The 18440-nt window shown below is 35.8% G+C and overlaps 1 protein-coding gene across 1 annotated transcript in view; it reads right to left on the bottom strand.

The window, feature by feature from the left end:
• KCNH8 (potassium voltage-gated channel subfamily H member 8) overlaps positions 1 to 18440 on the bottom strand; it is a 176793-nt gene that overhangs the window by 101057 nt on the left and 57296 nt on the right. The window contains exon 3 of the mRNA XM_058025604.1: positions 4790 to 4921. Within this exon, the coding sequence (XP_057881587.1) occupies positions 4790 to 4921 (132 nt within the window). The remainder of the gene's footprint in view (positions 1 to 4789; positions 4922 to 18440) is intronic.

Here is an 18440-nt window from a genome sequence, read left to right as displayed (position 1 = left end):
TAAATCAAAGTGCACACTGCAGAATTTCTTACAAGAGACCAGTACTGCTCCAAATAGACATTTTCAACATAAAAAATCTGGAATGTAAAATGTTTGGCACATGGTATTTCACTTCTGGCACACTGAAAAGAACAACTCCTCCCTCCAACAAATGATGCATAATCAAAATAAATCTGTCTCCTCAGAAATTCATATGGACCTAAGGATTACTAAGAAGCCAGAAAAAGCCAGACAGTTGAACCATAACATGCAGTTTAGTTTAATCTGTTGTGGCAGAAGGTGTAGTCCAACTTTTAATTCACATTATTTCGAGAGTGAAGGCATCTTTACCAACAGGCAGACCAACCTAAAACATGAAATTCTGTTTAAGAAAAACCATTTTTTTTTGCTTTGTGAAGAGTCAAAGACTGGAACAGACTGCCCAGATAAATTGTGGAGTTTCCATCCTTCATGCTTTGAGCACATATCTGCGTGTGTTCCTGGGCAATCCATTCAATCTGACCCTGCTTTGAGAAGGGGACATTGGACCAGATAATCTCCAGAGATTCCCACCACAAATATTGTGTGATTCTGTGTTTACTATATATTACGCACATTTTTATAATAATTCTGGAATAAAGTTGAGAAAATCTGTCCTAAAATAATTGCTTTCAAACAAAGAGTTCAAAATTTTCATAATAAAAAAACAAAACAAAACAAAAGTAAATAGATTATCAATATCTTTGTGAAATGAGTCAAATTAATCAGAGGAATTTTAGCAGTGACTATAACAGTGGAATTCTATGTAATCTAAATTATTCTATGTTAGCACACAGATTAGAGGTCTAAAAATAGTCACAGAATAATTTAATTTCTTATTTTCCTACCTGGATTCCTTTATTCTCACTAAATTCCTGCATATGTTCTAGTGCCATATGCAGAAATGAAGAAGCACTGACCCAGCTAAGCCTCACTAGAGTTCAGATTTGGAGAACAGAATTTTCAGTTTAATCACTTTACCTCCAAAAGGACAATGGAACTTCAAATCAAAAAGTAGCTCATTGTAAGTTAGGATGTTAAAATAAAATTCCATAAATCCACTTAAGAAACAGTTTCTTTAAGAAAACCAAACAAGCAAACAAACCTTTTCCTGTATATTGAAAAGACCATCAATTTGCTTAAAGTGCACAATTTTAGGAAAAAAAAGGTGGCAAGTTGCTTTTCAACAGCAAAATGATTACAGCTATTATTAAGCAGCTGGAAAGCAGAGCATATTTCTACAGTAAATTTACAGGTAGGGTAAACATATATTGTTGAAGGCAAATTAGCAATACTGAAAAACTGAAGCCTTTAAGGATATTGTCAAATTGACTTAAAAACCAAACCCAAACCAAACCAAAGAAGTGTGAAAGTTGCTGACTTTCACAGGAGTTCTTAAAGATTGTCAAACTTCTCAGGCATGTCTTTTTCCATTTTTCTTATGTGAAAGTCTTAGAAAAAAGTCTGCGTCTCCCATTGGTTGATAGAGTTCTTTTCACTGGAAACTTTTATAGAGAAAAGAAAAGCAGGAAAAAACCCTGTTAAATTTGTATTTAGAATGACACATTCAAAAGAAAAGGTCACAGACGACATCTGACATTTGGGCTGGGTAAAAGAAAATAAGGTAAAAAAGTGGACTTTTGCAAGGCACATTGGCACAAAGGACCAACTGAAGTTGTGTGAACAGATGAGATAAAATTGATAAGAAAATGTCTGCAGAAAATCAGACAGCATTGTCTCCTGAGATTTGCAAAAGTAAATACACAATGCACAAGAAGAAAGAGGCCATAAAACCAGAAGATAAAGTTCAGGAAGGTGTCATTGTAAAAGTACAAGGAGAACAAGTTTTACAGAAGAAACAGGTGATATCAAAAGTAGGAAAGACCTGAGGAAGTAAGAGTCTGGAGAAGGCTTTTGGAGGCACAACCAGTGAAAGTGTGCTACCACAAAGTGCTGGTGGGATGTCAAAGAGGCGGATTTAAGAGAAAAGGAGCATGAAAGAATTTTGTTAGATAAGTTTTCTAAGGAGTTTAGACATTAAAGTGAGATGGAATATAATTATTAATGACCCATAAAATTATAAAAGTCAGTTCTGGGAAGAAAACAGAAGAGAGCAACTGAAACAAAAACATTGCTAAAGGGGCCTTGCATGGGCAGGATAGTTTCACACTGAGAATGTTTTTGTCTAGGTTCTCCTTCCATACACAGTCTAACCTCAAGAGATATGCTAAAAAGGCAATAGAAAACTGTGCACGATGGCAACTACCTTGTAGCAATAGTTCAGTTTCAACTACAAGTTTAAAAATGATTTGATTTTTGAAAGGACAAATTCAGTGATCTTTGAAAAAGTAAACCAATCTGTAAGCATTGAAAAGGTTTTTTCATACATCCAAAAAACCCCAACAAACTCAAGCCTTTTTTAATACAAGGTGCATTGTGGATTCCTGATAGAAATTGTGGTCTAAGTAAAGAAGTACCAATTACTTCTAGAATTTAAACATTCTGAAATCTCAGGTACTGAATGAGTTGCACAGATTGTACTGGGCATTCTTTTTTGAAAATAATGAGATGATATTCACCACAGGAGGATTAGCAAATCACTCTGCAGAGGAAGAATTTTAATGCTAGTAAAAAAGACCTGGTATACCTCTACATTTATTTTTATGTAGTCAAGTGGATATACACAACATTAAAATGCTGAACTTAAAAAGAAAATTTGAATAAATGGTTAAATCTTGTTTGTTTTCTCACTCTAGTTATAAAATGCAATAATTACCAGAGCCCCACACTAAGTGCTACTTTCTGCTTCCATGACGCTAACAACAGAAAATTATTGTCATGGTTTTAAAATTATTATGAAGCAACAGAACAACCAAGTTTCAGGATGATATTCCAAAGAATACATCAAGGAAGAAAGCCAAGCGTCCATGTTCATTGTTGTGGCAATTGAATGGGCATTTGCTGGTGTGGTGCAGCCCTGCACAAGGGTCAGCACTCAGCAGAGTTGCATTAATTTGTAAACATGCTACAGGAAACTGGAGTTAAAATCTGCTTAGATTTATAATTTGATATGAAACCACATCAAAGACCATCTTAATACATCCTAAAATAAGCACGCAGCTACAAAATGTTTATCAGATAAACAATAGCTGTCATTTTGCAAGTAATCAGCAACATACCTATTTCAAGTCATCCCTGGCATACTTAATGTGATTTCTCACTGAGTCTATCCTGAAAATTTGTATCCCTTGTAAGTAAATCATTAGCCTTTAGAGCACAGATGTTCTGACAATCTCTCTCCTACATAGTTCCATGCATCAGGTTTTAAGAAATTACATTCCTAAAACTTTTATAAGAGTAAGGTTTTCTGAGGCTTAAGGAGAAACAAGATAAAATATTTTTCATATTTTTATTTTTTTACTTCAAGAGATAGCAATTGGTTGAAATTGAATGTAAGGAAAAGCAGTAAAATGTACTTGTGTACTACTTCAAAACCATTTTTCAGTCTTCCTGCTTTGAAAATTTCAAATATATTCACTGCAAAAAGTGAAAGATGAAAAACAACTCCCCCAGAAAACCTGCTAATATTCAGAGCTTGAAAATAACGTAAAAGGTGAAATTATTTGTCCAAGCATACACAAGTGGCAAACATCATAAGCATAAGTATTAATCAGCACAAGAAAGCATAATATTTTACAGTTTAAAGTACTAAAATTTCATAAAAGAATACTGAATCACACACCTCTGTAACTGAAATATCACTTTTTTGTTGATAAATGAACATTTAAAACCTAAAAAAGTTTAATAATTGTTCCCCTACTTTAGAAATCCACGAGGAGTAAATGTGTTCTAAGTGCTATAGCAATGTAGTTGTTGACTTATGCAGAGATCAATGGCTATCACAGGGTGAAAAACTACAATAGGCCCCAGACCAGTACCAGGTTGGAAAATTCAACACCAATGGTGTTTTAAAGAATTCTGAGACCCATTCCTGGTGTCTACAGAGAAAATCTTTCTAAGCAGTTCCTTAGAGACTGAAAAATTACAAAACTAAAGAGTTGGTCCACTATACCTTTACAAAATGCCAGTCTGGAATAAGTTCACTGCCTTTGATGCACAACTCACTGCTCACTGCATAACCTTCATTCCCCTACACTGACTTTGTTTTGTGTTACCAAAATTTAGCAAACCTTAACTACACACACAGTCAAAATTTTTTTATGGCGGTTGTGAGCCATTACCATAAGACAATTTTCCAGATTCATGGAACAGAATCTTTGCAGTGTTTCCTTTCAGAAGCAAACAAAAGAGAGGAATTATTTCTTATACTATTGGATAATTCTGATGATATAATAAGTCTTATAACTTAAAGTGTAATGCAAATGAGATGACACAAAAAAATATATGCTTACCAATAGGCAAAATAATTTCTAAAGCTTTTTTAAATTCTGCTTATTGGAAAACATGAAAAAACACATTCATTTACTCTCAGTCATGCTGAAATCAGATTCATAGATGGAAACTTTGAAAAGGTCCAAAGTTTCTCTAAAATACCAAAATATACTTCTGTAAATCCAGAAAGTAAATACATTAAATCACGGTACATAAAAACAATTTTAATTTTTAGGACAAAATACTCTGTCTCCTAAATTCCATATTTACAGAACTGCAGCAGTATGTAAATAATAAAAATCCCAAAGAGATTATTTATCATTCCATGACATATATTAATTTGTTGGTTCTTATCAATATTTTTGCAATTCTCACAAACCTTCCTTTTTGTCTTCTGCGGCAATCTTCGCTTTTGTGTCTGTTATGTCTTTGAAAGAGGCCAGAAAGAGTACCACATCTCCTTTTTCATTCTTTATAGGAACAATATCCAGTAAGCACCAGAATGAAGACCCTGCAAGGATAAAGAATGAATTTAATTCAAACAGCTGTCTTTTGGCAGAGAGAGGGGGGGAAAAAAGTGAACTGCTTATTTAGGAGGTCAGTAGTCAGGGAATCACAGATGTTCAGCTCATGTAAATCACTTTGCATCACTGGTTGAAGCTCTGTAATACTTCTTTCTCCAGACACAAGACATTAATTTAAATGCAAAATTTATCTACAGGGATCATTAATAGCGTTTAATGAAGCTGTTTACTCCTCTGAAACCATGCTTTCCTTTGAACTCTCCACTGATGTTGCTTATTTCCTGGAATAGCTTTCACTTTGTTAACTTGGCATCTGAAGCATTCATGTCTGCTACAGAATCATTCTACCTTAATCATCTGACTTGATACTCATTAAAACCTCTTGACAGAAGACCTGCTAGTCAGAGCATCATTTCACTAATTCAAAGATATTTAAATTAATCGAATATCAGACTTAGAATTGAAACAAAACTTGTTGCACAGACAGTGAGATATATAATACCACACATCATCTCTGAAATTAATCAGCTTTAATTTCATAATGTTCATCTTTGTAAGACTGAAGTTGGACAAAACTGAGTTTGACAATATTTTTAATTCTTGTCAACTTTTCTCTGTCCACACCTGCTACATAATGATGCAGTTTATAATAAATTCTTACTGTTTACAAAGATATGTTTTTTAATTCCAATGAAATAATTCCTAAGTTTTCTATCAACACCACTTGGAAGAAGAAAATATTTAATACCTAAATACAAGCAACCTAAATCCCACTCCCATCCATTCTGGGGTAACTCAGCCCGGTACCAGACTTTTGTCTCTTTCAGGTTTTAGGTATCAACGCTGACTACTTCCACCCACCATCAGCCCACAAATATTATTTATAAGAGATATAAGTGTTACTAGAGAGTTTAAAATTTATTTTTGTACATCTTTACGCTTCCACAATCTGCTGCTTCACAACGTGCTATTTTTAGTGTTCATTTATAAACAAAAGTCTACTTAAATTCAGAAAAAACCCAAGACTGGTTCCCTGCACCACTGCTGCCCCAGCTGACTACTGCCAAATGATCAGCTGAGCTTTGGAGGGCTCCTTGGGCACAGCAAGCAGACTAGGCACTTCCTGCTGTGCTGTCTTCTGAAGTTTCCAGTTTTGAAAAAGAACTGGGCACAGGAAGATCACTGTTAAGTTTTATAATTTAGATTTTCAAGTGGAAGTTCCCTGGCTGCCTTTTGAACACTTTGTAGATGAGCATGATAGGTGAAAGAGCAGCTTTTCTTTTGAAGGACCACAACAGTTAAAGGTTAAAAAAAATGCTTCAAAGGAAATTCATCTGGCCTTCTGTGCCCTGATCAAACTTTCCAAGAGTCACACAGGCACCTTTGAGACTAACATTACTAGTTCAGCAATCTGGCAGCATTTCCACTTAAGGTATTTAAAAAAGGGACATGGAGAAATTGGAACAAGAGAAAGGAAAGCTGGAGGACAGAAAAAACTGCAGAAAGAAGCAGACTTGCTTTGTATTGGGTTTAAATATTCTTATTTTGAAGACAAAGCAAGGAAAGATTCACTTTTAAAAGAAGGTAAAACATGTTAGAATCAGAAGCAAGGCATTTCTATTGTTCTTTCTCCTACTTTGATTCTCCATTCTTCTTTTTTTTTTTTTTTTTTTTTTTTTTTTTTTTTTTTTTACAGATTTGGCTCTATTAAAAATTCTGGGAAAAACTGCTCAGTAGCATTACTGTCAGAAATGTTTTAGAGAGTCACACTGTCCCAATCTGAAGTGGTCCATTCAAGGAGAAGAAGCATTAAGAAACTTTACTGCTTAAAAATAGAAACCTAAGTCTTTACAAAATACCATCATAACTTCTAAACTGCCCAAACTCCTACTGGCAAAATTACTTTCTACCCAGCTGCCAACTAGCAGTAGTTTCAAAGGGCAAGAAGTCTCTCTCAACTCCTTCTAAGCACCACCAAGAGGGTCAATGGTCTTTTAAGATGTTTCTATCTCCTCCAGAGGTGGAAGTATACATTGCTCTTTTCAATTGTTACATGTCTTTTCTACACACACACATGCATACACATTAGCTATTAAGGCCTGAAAGAAAGTTGCACACATCAGGCATTTCAAACAAACCTAACTCAGTTACAGTAATATTGTCTGAAATGGTAATTTGTAGGTTTAAGGGAGTTATTAGAACATAGTTAATCATTAGAGATAAATCTATTTAATATCTAGTGGTTTAATGCATTGTCACTTTTGTATAATCAAAATACAGTTGAATTCTTTAGAGGTTTTTCAGTCACCAGTGTTCACTAGTCACTGAAATTGTCCCACATCCTGTCATTTAGTTTCTCTCAATCATATTTTCTTTTTTTTTTTCTTTTCTCATTCTCCTTCTCTGCAGATATATATGAAAATATTTTGACTAAGCAAAGCAAGCATGTATAAAATTTGGTGCCACTAAGGAAAACACACATCCAATACATTCACAGGCTACTTTTCTCCTGGAGAATTCCAGGCTAATACCTGGTGTGGTGGGCTGTCAGTTCTGGCTGTATTTACACACTGAATCTTTAGTAGTTCTAACTAGTTGGTTTGGTGGGGTTTTCTCTGTGTTTCAATTTTATTTGCCTTTTCTCTGAAAGGAGAAAATGAATATGAAGTTGTTTTTAGACTGGGTGAGATGATCTGTTTTAGATCAGGACAAGGTCAATACAAGGTTGCATTCTGTCAAGAACAGAAGAGCTCTCTCTCTTTCACTGTCAAGGAGCATCCTTGGAAAAATAAACTGCAATGCAATCTGTTACATAGCTTTTACTGAAAGCCAGCATCACATAATTCTATAAACCAAAAGCAGAACTTTCTACACATCAAAAAAAGTAGTGCCCTATTTTGTTACGGTTCTTTTGAATGCACTCATCTGTGAGACAGAAATTCCTTCCCTGCTTCAGATGATGCATACAAAGGTTTTCTGTATTGTAAAGAGTTGCCTATCAAAGAAATTTCTTTTGGAGGTTTATTTATACACAGACTATTTTTATTGCTTCAAGCCAGCACTCTTGGAGAAAGGGTCTAATCTTTCTCTTGCATTATGAAGGGTCAAAATATATTTTAATATCCTCAAGGCTTATATAAGCACATCACAGGGAAGGAGAAAAGAAACCAAATGAAGCATAATCTTATCACAAGGCAATTTGGCTATAGTCCACCTTTTATATATACAAAAAAAGAGAGTGCTTTATGGTCACCCTCTCAACCACCCTTTCTACCTTTCCTTGTTTTGACAGCTAGAAGTCTGTCCCCAGACTGAAATCAAAACAAGGGTCAACAGACCACAGCATTTAAAAGGGAGATTTTATACAAAACTCTGTCATTAGAATGCCAGTAGCCTTCAAAACCAGGCACTCTTTTCACTAGAAGATAAAGCTTGCTTGAACCATGGGACAGACTGAGACCATTAGCTGCGTTGATGAGCTGTGTGCACTCACCGTACGATAAAAGGGAATCTGTAGTCATGCCCACCCCAGACAGAGCCCTGTGAAATACTCAGAACAGAAATATCTTTGGTGGATATTTGGGTATTGGAGAGGTTTCATAATAAAGGTATGATGTGGGATGATGGTCCGCAAAGTTTATGTAATTCTTTAACAAAATAAATAAACTCTACACCCATCTTGTTAAAATTTTGCTTTATACTTTTTAAGCCATACAAATATCTAAGAAATACTTGGAATGAGCGCTACTCATGCCAAGCTATGGCTTCCTTTGTCCTTGACAGTCTGTGAATAGTTTTGTCCAGCAAGAAAAGCTTAAAGATTCCTTTTGCTTTTTGACTGGTGTGCTTATATGCACTTCAGACCCTCAAATCTTCAGGACTTTTCTTGCCACACTGCTTTCCAGAGGGATGCTGAGCCACTTTATGCTGTCCCTTTCATCATAAGGGGTCAGAAATAAGAAACACACAAATTTCTGTGGTCTATCTTCACTTCTCTGTGGTACAAGGAAGAGGGATCAAGCTCTTTTAAGAAGCTCTGAATCTGCACATAACTTATAAAATTAACCAATGCAACGGTTCCTAGACTAAGGGCCCAAGTATATGAAGAAAAAAGAAAGTTTAAATGGTTTGCGTACTAGATATAAAAGTCTTGTGTCACAAAACAATAGCTTTTTGAGGAATAATTATATATATGCATAAGAGGGCAGAATTAGGCTTCATAAGCCATCATAAATCTGGAATATTTCTTTTTGTTTAAGTAGGTGACTTAGTAAACTAAATGTTCTTGTAGGGAGATGCAAATCAAGCCTTAAAGAAAACTATTAAAACACATCACTCTATTTCCAGGGACTCATGTAGAAGACAAAGATAAAAATATTTTCATTTAGATAGCTGTAATAACTTGTCAACAAGATTGATGCTCAATCCTCAGCATTACAATCCTCAGTGTCTCATTGGTGGTTGCTAATTATTAGCAAAATAAACCTGCATCATAACACCAGAGATATCTGAGCCTGATCATTTCCACTTTTCCACCACAGAAAGTGTGCACTTCAAGACTGGCAGGCTGGGATGCCAAAGATTTTGTCTGAGGAAACCAAACTGTCTCTTTCATCAGCTTACCCAAAAATTCCCAGCCTCACTGATAACACTTCATTTTGAAAGTTAAGTGGTTTTGACAAGATGTCAACATTTTGTTGAGGAGAGAAAAGTGCAAAGAAAACAATGCTTAAAAAAATTGCAACTGGATTGAACAGGAAACGAAATGAGCTGCAAGAAAACTATAGCTATACATTCTTTCTCTTTTGTAAATATCATAACTTTGACAATGATCAATTAAAACAGCTAATGAAAAGTTCTGCTGCTTTAAGAAAATTATCACCTCATTCTTCTCCATTATCCCTGCAAAAATCAAATTTATAAGTTAACAAAATCTATAATTTATTTTTCTTGAATTCTGCTACTGAAGGTGTCCGCTCATCTGCTACACCTAGTGACATTCTTTGATCAGAAAAAATTGCAAAATTAAGAGCTCATGTGGGCTATGATGAAACTAACTTACATGGGAACAGGTTGTTGAGTTAGATTTTCATACAAGTGGCAAAGAAGATTCAAGAACTTGTTTCCCCTACTTCTGTGTGACCACCAGATCATACTTGTATCCTAGAAGTCTCCTTACCAGTTTTAACAATTAATGTAAATCTGTTCCAAAATGGATTTGTAATCCATTGATGCATCCAAAATTCATCCAATCCAAAATTTATTTACACCTCAAAGCAGAATACAGTTGTGTCCCAAGAATTTGGTAGATGAAATATGATAGTAAGGTACTGTAATAACAAAGCAAAAATTGTACTTCAGTATGAATAAGTAGGGAATTAATAATCCTGTGGAGTTGATTTAAAACTTGTTAAAAATAGCTTCCTAGTCCTCTCTATACCCTATGGAGTACCATGGAAAATTATTCAAATCTATCACATCTCATCAGAGATACACAAATCCACCCCTCCATGTCTTCCCAGCCTTTTCTGTGCCCAGCTCCAGCCTGTGCTCTTTCCCTTCTGCTGCCAGGTAATTCAGTGCCTCATTTGTCATATGTCTCATGCTGCCCAGCATGTCCAACTTTCTCTGCCATCTCTGCCATGATGGAGAGATGAAAAGAGGGAAAGGATGCCCTAAGAGAAGACCTTTTTCAACACAGCAATCTCCTATCCTTGCCTCTCCTGAAAACTGCCAATGTTAAGGAGAGAGAAGCTTAATTCACAACCCCAAAGTTTCTGTTTGTCACATTTTGGATACAGACTGTCAGTGTTATGGCAGCTCCTAGTTTGAGCGCACGTCCTTTCCATCCTTAATGGAACAGTCTCTCCATGCAACAGCTAGTACAGTCTGCAGTGACTGTTTTATACAACTGATTTATAAGCTCCAGCACATCTACATTTCTGCTTTGTTTATTCAGCTTTCTGGTCTTTCCTTGGACAGCTCCAGTATCTCCCCTAATTAATAAAACCATTTCAAAATCCTCTAGTTACCCTGAGTTTCCTTGAACAAAAGCAGAGGACTAAGCAATGCCTTTTAATGTCATGTGAGATACATTATCCTTAAGTATACCATTTTCTTTTTGTCTGCCCTAATTTCCTTTTCCTATCTCCATCCAGATTAGAAAAGAAAATGACATTTAGGGAGATAAGTACTTCCCTGATGTAATACATTTACTGGGTTGCAGTTATGACAATTAGCAAAACACACAGGATTATCTAAAAACTAAGTTAAGTCAGTGAGATGCATTCTGCTTAAATGCAAAGAGCTTCAGGGCAGACTCATAAACATTATCAGTTTGCCACTTTCCCTCCCCCTCCAATGACAATTACTTTGTCACAGTTACATTAGTACAGGGCATTCAGCATTTGTCAACTAACTCCTGGGAAAATACTAATTGAGACAATATACTTATACAAACAAATATACAACACCTATGGCTAAAATGAAAAATCACCCAACCAAACAAAAGCAACAGAAACCAAAACAAAATGGAGTTTCTTCAATATCTCTATACAGACTGCTTCAGAAATAGTCAGGCTCAATCCTTCCTGATCAGTTTAGTCTGTACTTAATTGCTTTCACTCAAGCAATTTCCAAGTAAGCCACATTTTCTTTCCATTGAATACTGTAGTTTTGAAATCTATTATTAAAACTGTGTTTATAACCTATGATCTTTATTCCTTTTGGACTTTCAGGGTCAACAGGTAGATATAAACACAGTAGTAAATATGATTTCTCAGCCTGCTGAGGGTTGCACTCTTGAAAAGAGGGCAAGAATTTTTTTTAAAACAGGATGATCTCTCATATACACGATGTATGTCTGGATATATATTTGTGTATATATTCATATATATATATACATGAATAAAAATGTGTTTATTATTCAGAAATTTCACCTTATATTTTCAAATCTGAAGGAGTTAAAGCACACATTCACCTAACATAAACATGTTTTCAAATGATATTATTTTGCTTTTAGCTCATTATTCTATTATCTGAAAAGAGAGACTTCAAAAATAATGTGAAATTTACTGCAATCAAAAAAACCCAGCAATCTCCAAACAGACCTCTACACCTATAAAAAAAATCACATTTTCAGTTTCAAAAAACAAGCAATAATTATATAAACTAAAATATCTGCAAAATACTTTTATGATTCTCACTTTTGTGTCTTTAGCAGTGGCAGCCCCTAGAAACAGAAGTCTGGAATCTGCAGAATAAGAGATCTCCCAGCATTGGAAGAGGTGCTGGCTGTAATCTCGTGCTTATTCATAAAGTTTTCTAAAGGCATGACATAGAGAAAAAGGGGATTCTACTGGTTACTCATGCACTTAAGCTTAAAGGCTACATTTTAGAAACTGATCAAGTTATTTTACACTGCTTTTCCCACACGGTTAGGTCAGAAAATATTTTGCTTTATAATCCTTGTCTGTAATCCTTGTCTTATCTGTTCATATTATTCAGAAGTTTTCAGCAAGTTTAGAGGTTTTCTGTTGAGGCTGTGATTCAAGAACTTGAACCTGTACTTCATATGCAGCCCTTGGGCACCTTTGTGGAAGGAGGGGGCTAAAGCTGGGGCCTGAGATGGAGCTGAGTCATGGATCTGAACTGATAATCCCACCCTGTCAGGTCCGACGGTTTTGTACAGAAGGGTTTTGAAACACACACTGAGCAATTATGTAACATGATAGAGAGGATTAATCTTCCCAATTCACCACTTCAGCCCATGTGAGCACATGCTGTAAGCAGTCTCTGAGTGTGGCCAATGAAATTATTGTAACCCCACCAGCTGGAAAGCAGCAGGTTTTAACCTTCTTGTAATTTAACTGCTCTGAAATCAAACTGCTTTTGCAATTCCCTACCCAAATCAGTGGGAGGGTTCAGTAGACAGTGCTACCGTGAGCCTCCTATCACCTTCCAAAGGCTATGGAGCTATAGCAAGAACCCATCACAGTGGTCAGCACAGGGGTGGCAAATAGTCTGCATCATAATCCAGAATGTGGATTTAGGGATCAGGGACAAAATAAGGAAATGCCAGCCAAAGAGAGGCATATGGTCTTTGGGAGAAATGACACTTTGAACTTTCTTTATCCAAAGAACAGCCTAACTCATGGTGAAGCACAGGCACCCAAGTCAGCTTTTAACAAAGCTTGATTTAAATCTCATAAAAAAAAATAAAAGGCAGCAGACTCAGTGTGGCAATAAAATTGTGAGAAAAAAATTCAATAGAAAAGTGATTAGTCTGATGTCTTATGAACATCCGACTCCAAAATTAATACCTCTTACTAGAAATGCATGCATAAAAAGTAGTACAATGAAATTTCTTTTAAAAACTAAGGACAAAAAAAGCATCCAGCAGTACCAACAGCCATTCATGCCATGTGCAGCTGGATGCCCAGGGTGCCTGTGTGGAAACAGTAATTGCATCTGTTAGCAGTGGAGGGCATCAAGTTGTAGCAATATAACAAGGAATGGGAAAATTTCACACAGATTTATTTACATATCAATGTGGTTCTAGAAGAACAAGTCTTTTCTCAGTGAATTATGCTTTTAATACATCATGCTGCTGCTGAAAGAAGCTATTAGCCAATATCACTGTGAATGCATCAGAACGACGTATCAGCGCTGTCAGTGAGCTGCAGTCTTGTTGATGTCTCATTAAATTCTAGGAAAAGACCTCAGATAGTTTAGATCACATTGTACAAAGGGGATTTTGCTGCCTTTTTTTTCTTTTGCCTTATAACTGAAATTCATTCCCTTGCCTTGTCTTCTTTAAGGCTTTTGCTGACCACTTCACCCAGGCCTCTGTGAAGTTTCAGCCAGGGCCCTACAGAGGGGCACAAGCCTGCTCTGCCTTTCTCTTCTGCTGCAGAAGCTGGGGCTGTCTCTAAAACATCAAAACATTTCAGAGGTACACATTACCTTCCATCAGAAACCATGGGTCAAGAAAATGAAGGGTTTGGAGAGAAAAGGAGACAAAACTGCCCTATTCTGTGAAGCAGAGGAAATTAAGGACATGTCTTCTGTCTATATTCTATACTGCTTTTTAAAGAGGAAGACATCCCAAAAATCAGTGAAATTTTCTAATGATTAATGAGTTATATGAAAGAGAGAAACGAAAAAGAACAAGAAAACAGAAAAAAATGAAATAAAAAAACAAAAACAAGAAAAGAAGCAAAGAGAAAAAGAAAGAAGAAAAAAAACCCAACATATTCTTTTATAAAGTTACAAATTATTTTTTATGGCCCAGGTAATTGCAATTAAATATTACCCTCAGATTAATCTTTCAGTGTTGCTTGCATGTTTTATTCCCCTCCCCCGGTATTTTGTACTATAATTTAGCAAATGTGAGCAAGCCAACCACAAAAGCTTTTTAGCTTTCTTATTTTTAGATGAGGTTTTCAAGGCAGAGAAGCAGTGGAGCAGCAGTGAGGCCACATTGCTACAAACTGCTCTGTCAAGAAACTTGTCAAGGTGCTTTCTCTACATTAGTACGTAGAAAATTGTCACTAAAAACTAGTAGAAAGTAGTCACAAGAAAATTTGAGTCTCTGTACAGAATTTTTTTTACAGTCAGAAAATTCTAATAAATGCCCCTCGTCTTAATGCTGGGCTTAACTTCCAAAAGACATGGTGTATTTCAAGAGATTGTTAAAGAAGGCAGGTACTTTCTGTAGAGAAGCTTCAGGAAAATCCAATTTTCTTTCAATTCAAAAGAAATTAATTTCTCTTCCATTTCTTCATAATTCTTCTATAATTTTAAATAACATTGAACACTTTTTCTGAAAAAAACACCTTTTCTGTTTTCATAACACAAGGAATGCATTAAATATAAATGATGCTGTTTAGCCTTTGCTATTCTCCAGGCAAGTTATTCAACCACAAACGTGGCAGAGGCAATGGATGGTTTCTCATGGCCTGAGCCTTATTTCATTTACCTGTGGCTGTCATTGCTAACTTCAAACAGCCTTTTGCCTGATGAATTCAGGAGCTCAGTAACAGGGTCTGACTTTCACCCTGTCTCTAGTCATACTCTGCCCATCTGAAATACCTTAATCGCAACCTTCAAGATATGGATACAGCCTTACCAAAACAGATATTCTCATGCAATGATGAGAAGAGATATAACACTTTCATTTAATCTTACTGACTTGTAATAAATGAAGAAATAAATATTGAAATTGAATACATTGTATCTCCCTGACCTTAAAATTTACTTACCAAACCTTTAGGGACCAAGAACATGCCTAAGACAAAACCCAGAAAGTGTTTAAATCAGTGTACACATGGAAGCTGACAAAACGTCCCTCGAGTCCTGGTTAACTGTCACAGACAAAGCACACTCTGCTTGCACCAAAGTCCTGAGGCACCGTGTAAAGACAGTCCCAGCAACATCTCTTTGCTCCTGTCCTCTTACAGTGGGGGTTTTCAACTGTGCGCAAAGGCTGCAAACAGCCCTTTTTCTGGGGTGCACAGATATGATGGTCACCACAGTGGAGTCTCTCAAATGTCCATAAATCACAAGAGGCCACTGCTGATTACATTGTGTTTCACACAACTTAGACATACACTGAAAGAGGCCAATTTCCTTTCAATGAGGGAAGGTTGTGGAATTATTGCATGTTTTAAAAAGTTGTATGTAAGCACAGACCTCTTTTCAAACACCACAAGCCTAATTTTGAGACAAAGGAAATAAATCTGATGGGGTCATAGGGGACCCAAGCTGTGACCTTCTCAGCAACTAAAGATGGAGACCTTAGACTGGACTAGGTCACTGGTTATAGGGCTTGTTGTGGCATTATCTTAGGCTGTAATAGAAAAGGAAAAATGCTGCTTAATTGTACTTCAGTTTGAGGAAATGTAAAGACCTCATTTAACTGCCTGTACTCGCTATTGACAAATTTCAGAAGAGGTCTGACAGGGAGAAAAAGAAGGGTTTATTTAAATATAATTCCACAGCATAGTGTCCAACTGCTTTTAGATTGTTCTAAACAAGAGATCCAGGAGTGAACATTTTTCTCACAACTCACTTGAATTCCAAAAGGTTAATTTGCATTTCTATTCTCATAATTGACAACTTAATTTGTTCCAGATGTTTTAAAGAAAATGTAGATATAGTAACAGAAAAAAAAGTTTAAAAATCAGCTCCTAAGCAATATAATTTTAAAACTCTCTGAAGAAGGCAACAATCATAAAATTCCTTGTCTTTTAATAGTCTTCTTTTCTGATAGTCTTCAAGAAACTAGTTTAGCTCTGTCAAAGAAAAAGCAAGAAACTTTCAGAGAACAAAAATAAATACTGAAACTATGATGAAAAGTATATTTTGAGTTGAATTTTCAAAAGACATCTCTCTCTGAAGCTTCTGTATTGGCTGCCATGCTTCTAATATTGCTCTGTTGCTAGTATGGCAGAAAATGTTCAGGATGAGGAGTTACAACCAGTTTATCTTATTCTAAGAATTCATTAAAATTCTCAAACGAGAACACACAGAGAAAAATTTCTTATCCACTTCTTGTGGTCTCAGAAGGATTGGTCAGAGCACAACTACTTAAGATCATTTTTCCCTTGAAATTCAAACCCAAATGACAAAGAAAATGAAAGACTGTGGTTCATCCAACACAGACAAATAACCCACTTTACTCAGATTCTTGCCCAAGCCCTAGCACACTACTCTTGCTGCAGTATCAGCTCAGAGCACGCTGGAATTTCCATGAAATTGCATGTGGATTGCTGGGGTTGCTTTAGTTATAGCACTCATTCCTTTAATTAACAATTACTGAGCATAAGTGTTTTGTGAATTCTTTAATGACGGTTAAATAACTGTGAAAGGTCCACATTCAAGCTTAATAAATTTGAATCAAAGCTGCTTGTTTAGAATGAACCATCTAATTTAATGAGAAAAACTGAATCAGCTTTGAAATAAGTTTAAATCAAATTTAAAATATTGAAAAATGTGACAATTGAGGAGTAGATGCACGTTCAGTTTTGTAACCTTGAATGTCTGCCCCAAAAAACAGGATACATATGATCTACATTTCAGACCAAATCCAGAAAAACCAACCAAGAGTAAATTATTGTATTCATACATCCATGTCTCTCATAGTAAATTTTATCATAATATTGTACTAACTATTAAGATTTCAAGAAGGATTCTGTGAGCTCAGAATCACCCCTGAGGCTTGGGAGTGTTTATTTGGTCTTGTAGTTAGGCCAACAAAGCAAAGCTGTGCCAAGTAGCAGACTAAAGGCAGATGGTGGTTCCCCTCTGCCACCCTAAAGCCCAAACAGGACATTGAAATGTGGCCCTGTGATAACTAGGCATTGCTGGCTACTTGTCTCCCAGTGACCTATGTTCCTGGCATTATATCAGCCCAAAAAATCAATGATTTTCCATATTGGATATACCGGAAAGTATTCACACAATCATTTCAAGTATATTATTCCCAAAGTTCTTATGTCTTAAAATATTTTTAAAACCTTTTTCTGGACAAAAAGTTGAATAAGTTTAACAGCTTCAGAAGTTCAATTTTTCCTCTGAGAAAAGCCCCAAACCCAACTCCAAAGCAAAACCATTTAGCTAAAATGGCTGATTTGCCAAATTTGGAGCCTGCACTTTGCAGATCAGTTGAAAAACCAAGATTATTTTTTAAGATAAATTTAGCTTTTACACTAAGAAACTCTCATGTTATTTTAATACCTATTAATTTCTGTTACCCAGTGGTACAGAAACACATGGAAATGAAAAATATAATGGGCAGTTGGGGAAATTTATTCTTATTCAGAAAATGTATTGGGGAAGCTTCCAGTCAAATTATGCAGAGGGATGCATGTAGGATGTGTAGTGGGAATTCTTTTGGCCTCAACAATTTCTCTTTATCTATTTATCTGTGATTCAGCTACTTCTCTGATAATTGACCTGCAATCTCTCTCTGCCTGTGTTAATCATAGCTATTACAGATTTGAAGCACCCCTTCAAAATATAAAGGAATCACAATTTATCATTCAGGACAAAGACAATTAAATGAATGTCTTAGCTTTACTTCTGTAATTTAAATACCTTGAAGTATCTTCTTATCATGCTTGGTTATCACTATGGAATACTAGAAAAAAGCAGCTCTTATCCTTCCAGGTTAAAATAATTTTTCCCCTATATCCAGACATGTTTTACAACTTGGAACTACTTTATTTGCATAACCTTCCTGAAACCATTTCAGGAAACTGTGTGAGTCTCTTCTATATGCTAAAAAACAAAACCAAACACACTCACACACTCTGAAGCCTCCTCAAAAAGTCAAGACTAGGAAGCATTTAGCAGAATCTTCCAAATTAACGTCAAACTTTTATGCTATGAAGAGCAGTAATCAGGAACACAAGCCAACTAAGGAACATTCTTCCTTTTCTTTTTGTTAGTGAAACTGAAGTTGCCTTCTCCTAACACTCCAAATCACTTTGTTGTCATGCAGTA

This window comes from Melospiza georgiana, chromosome 1 (assembly GCF_028018845.1).
Source record: "Melospiza georgiana isolate bMelGeo1 chromosome 1, bMelGeo1.pri, whole genome shotgun sequence".
Lineage (NCBI taxonomy): Eukaryota > Metazoa > Chordata > Aves > Passeriformes > Passerellidae > Melospiza > Melospiza georgiana.
Note: the sequence above shows the minus strand (reverse complement) of the source record. Positions and strands in the feature narration are given on the sequence as shown.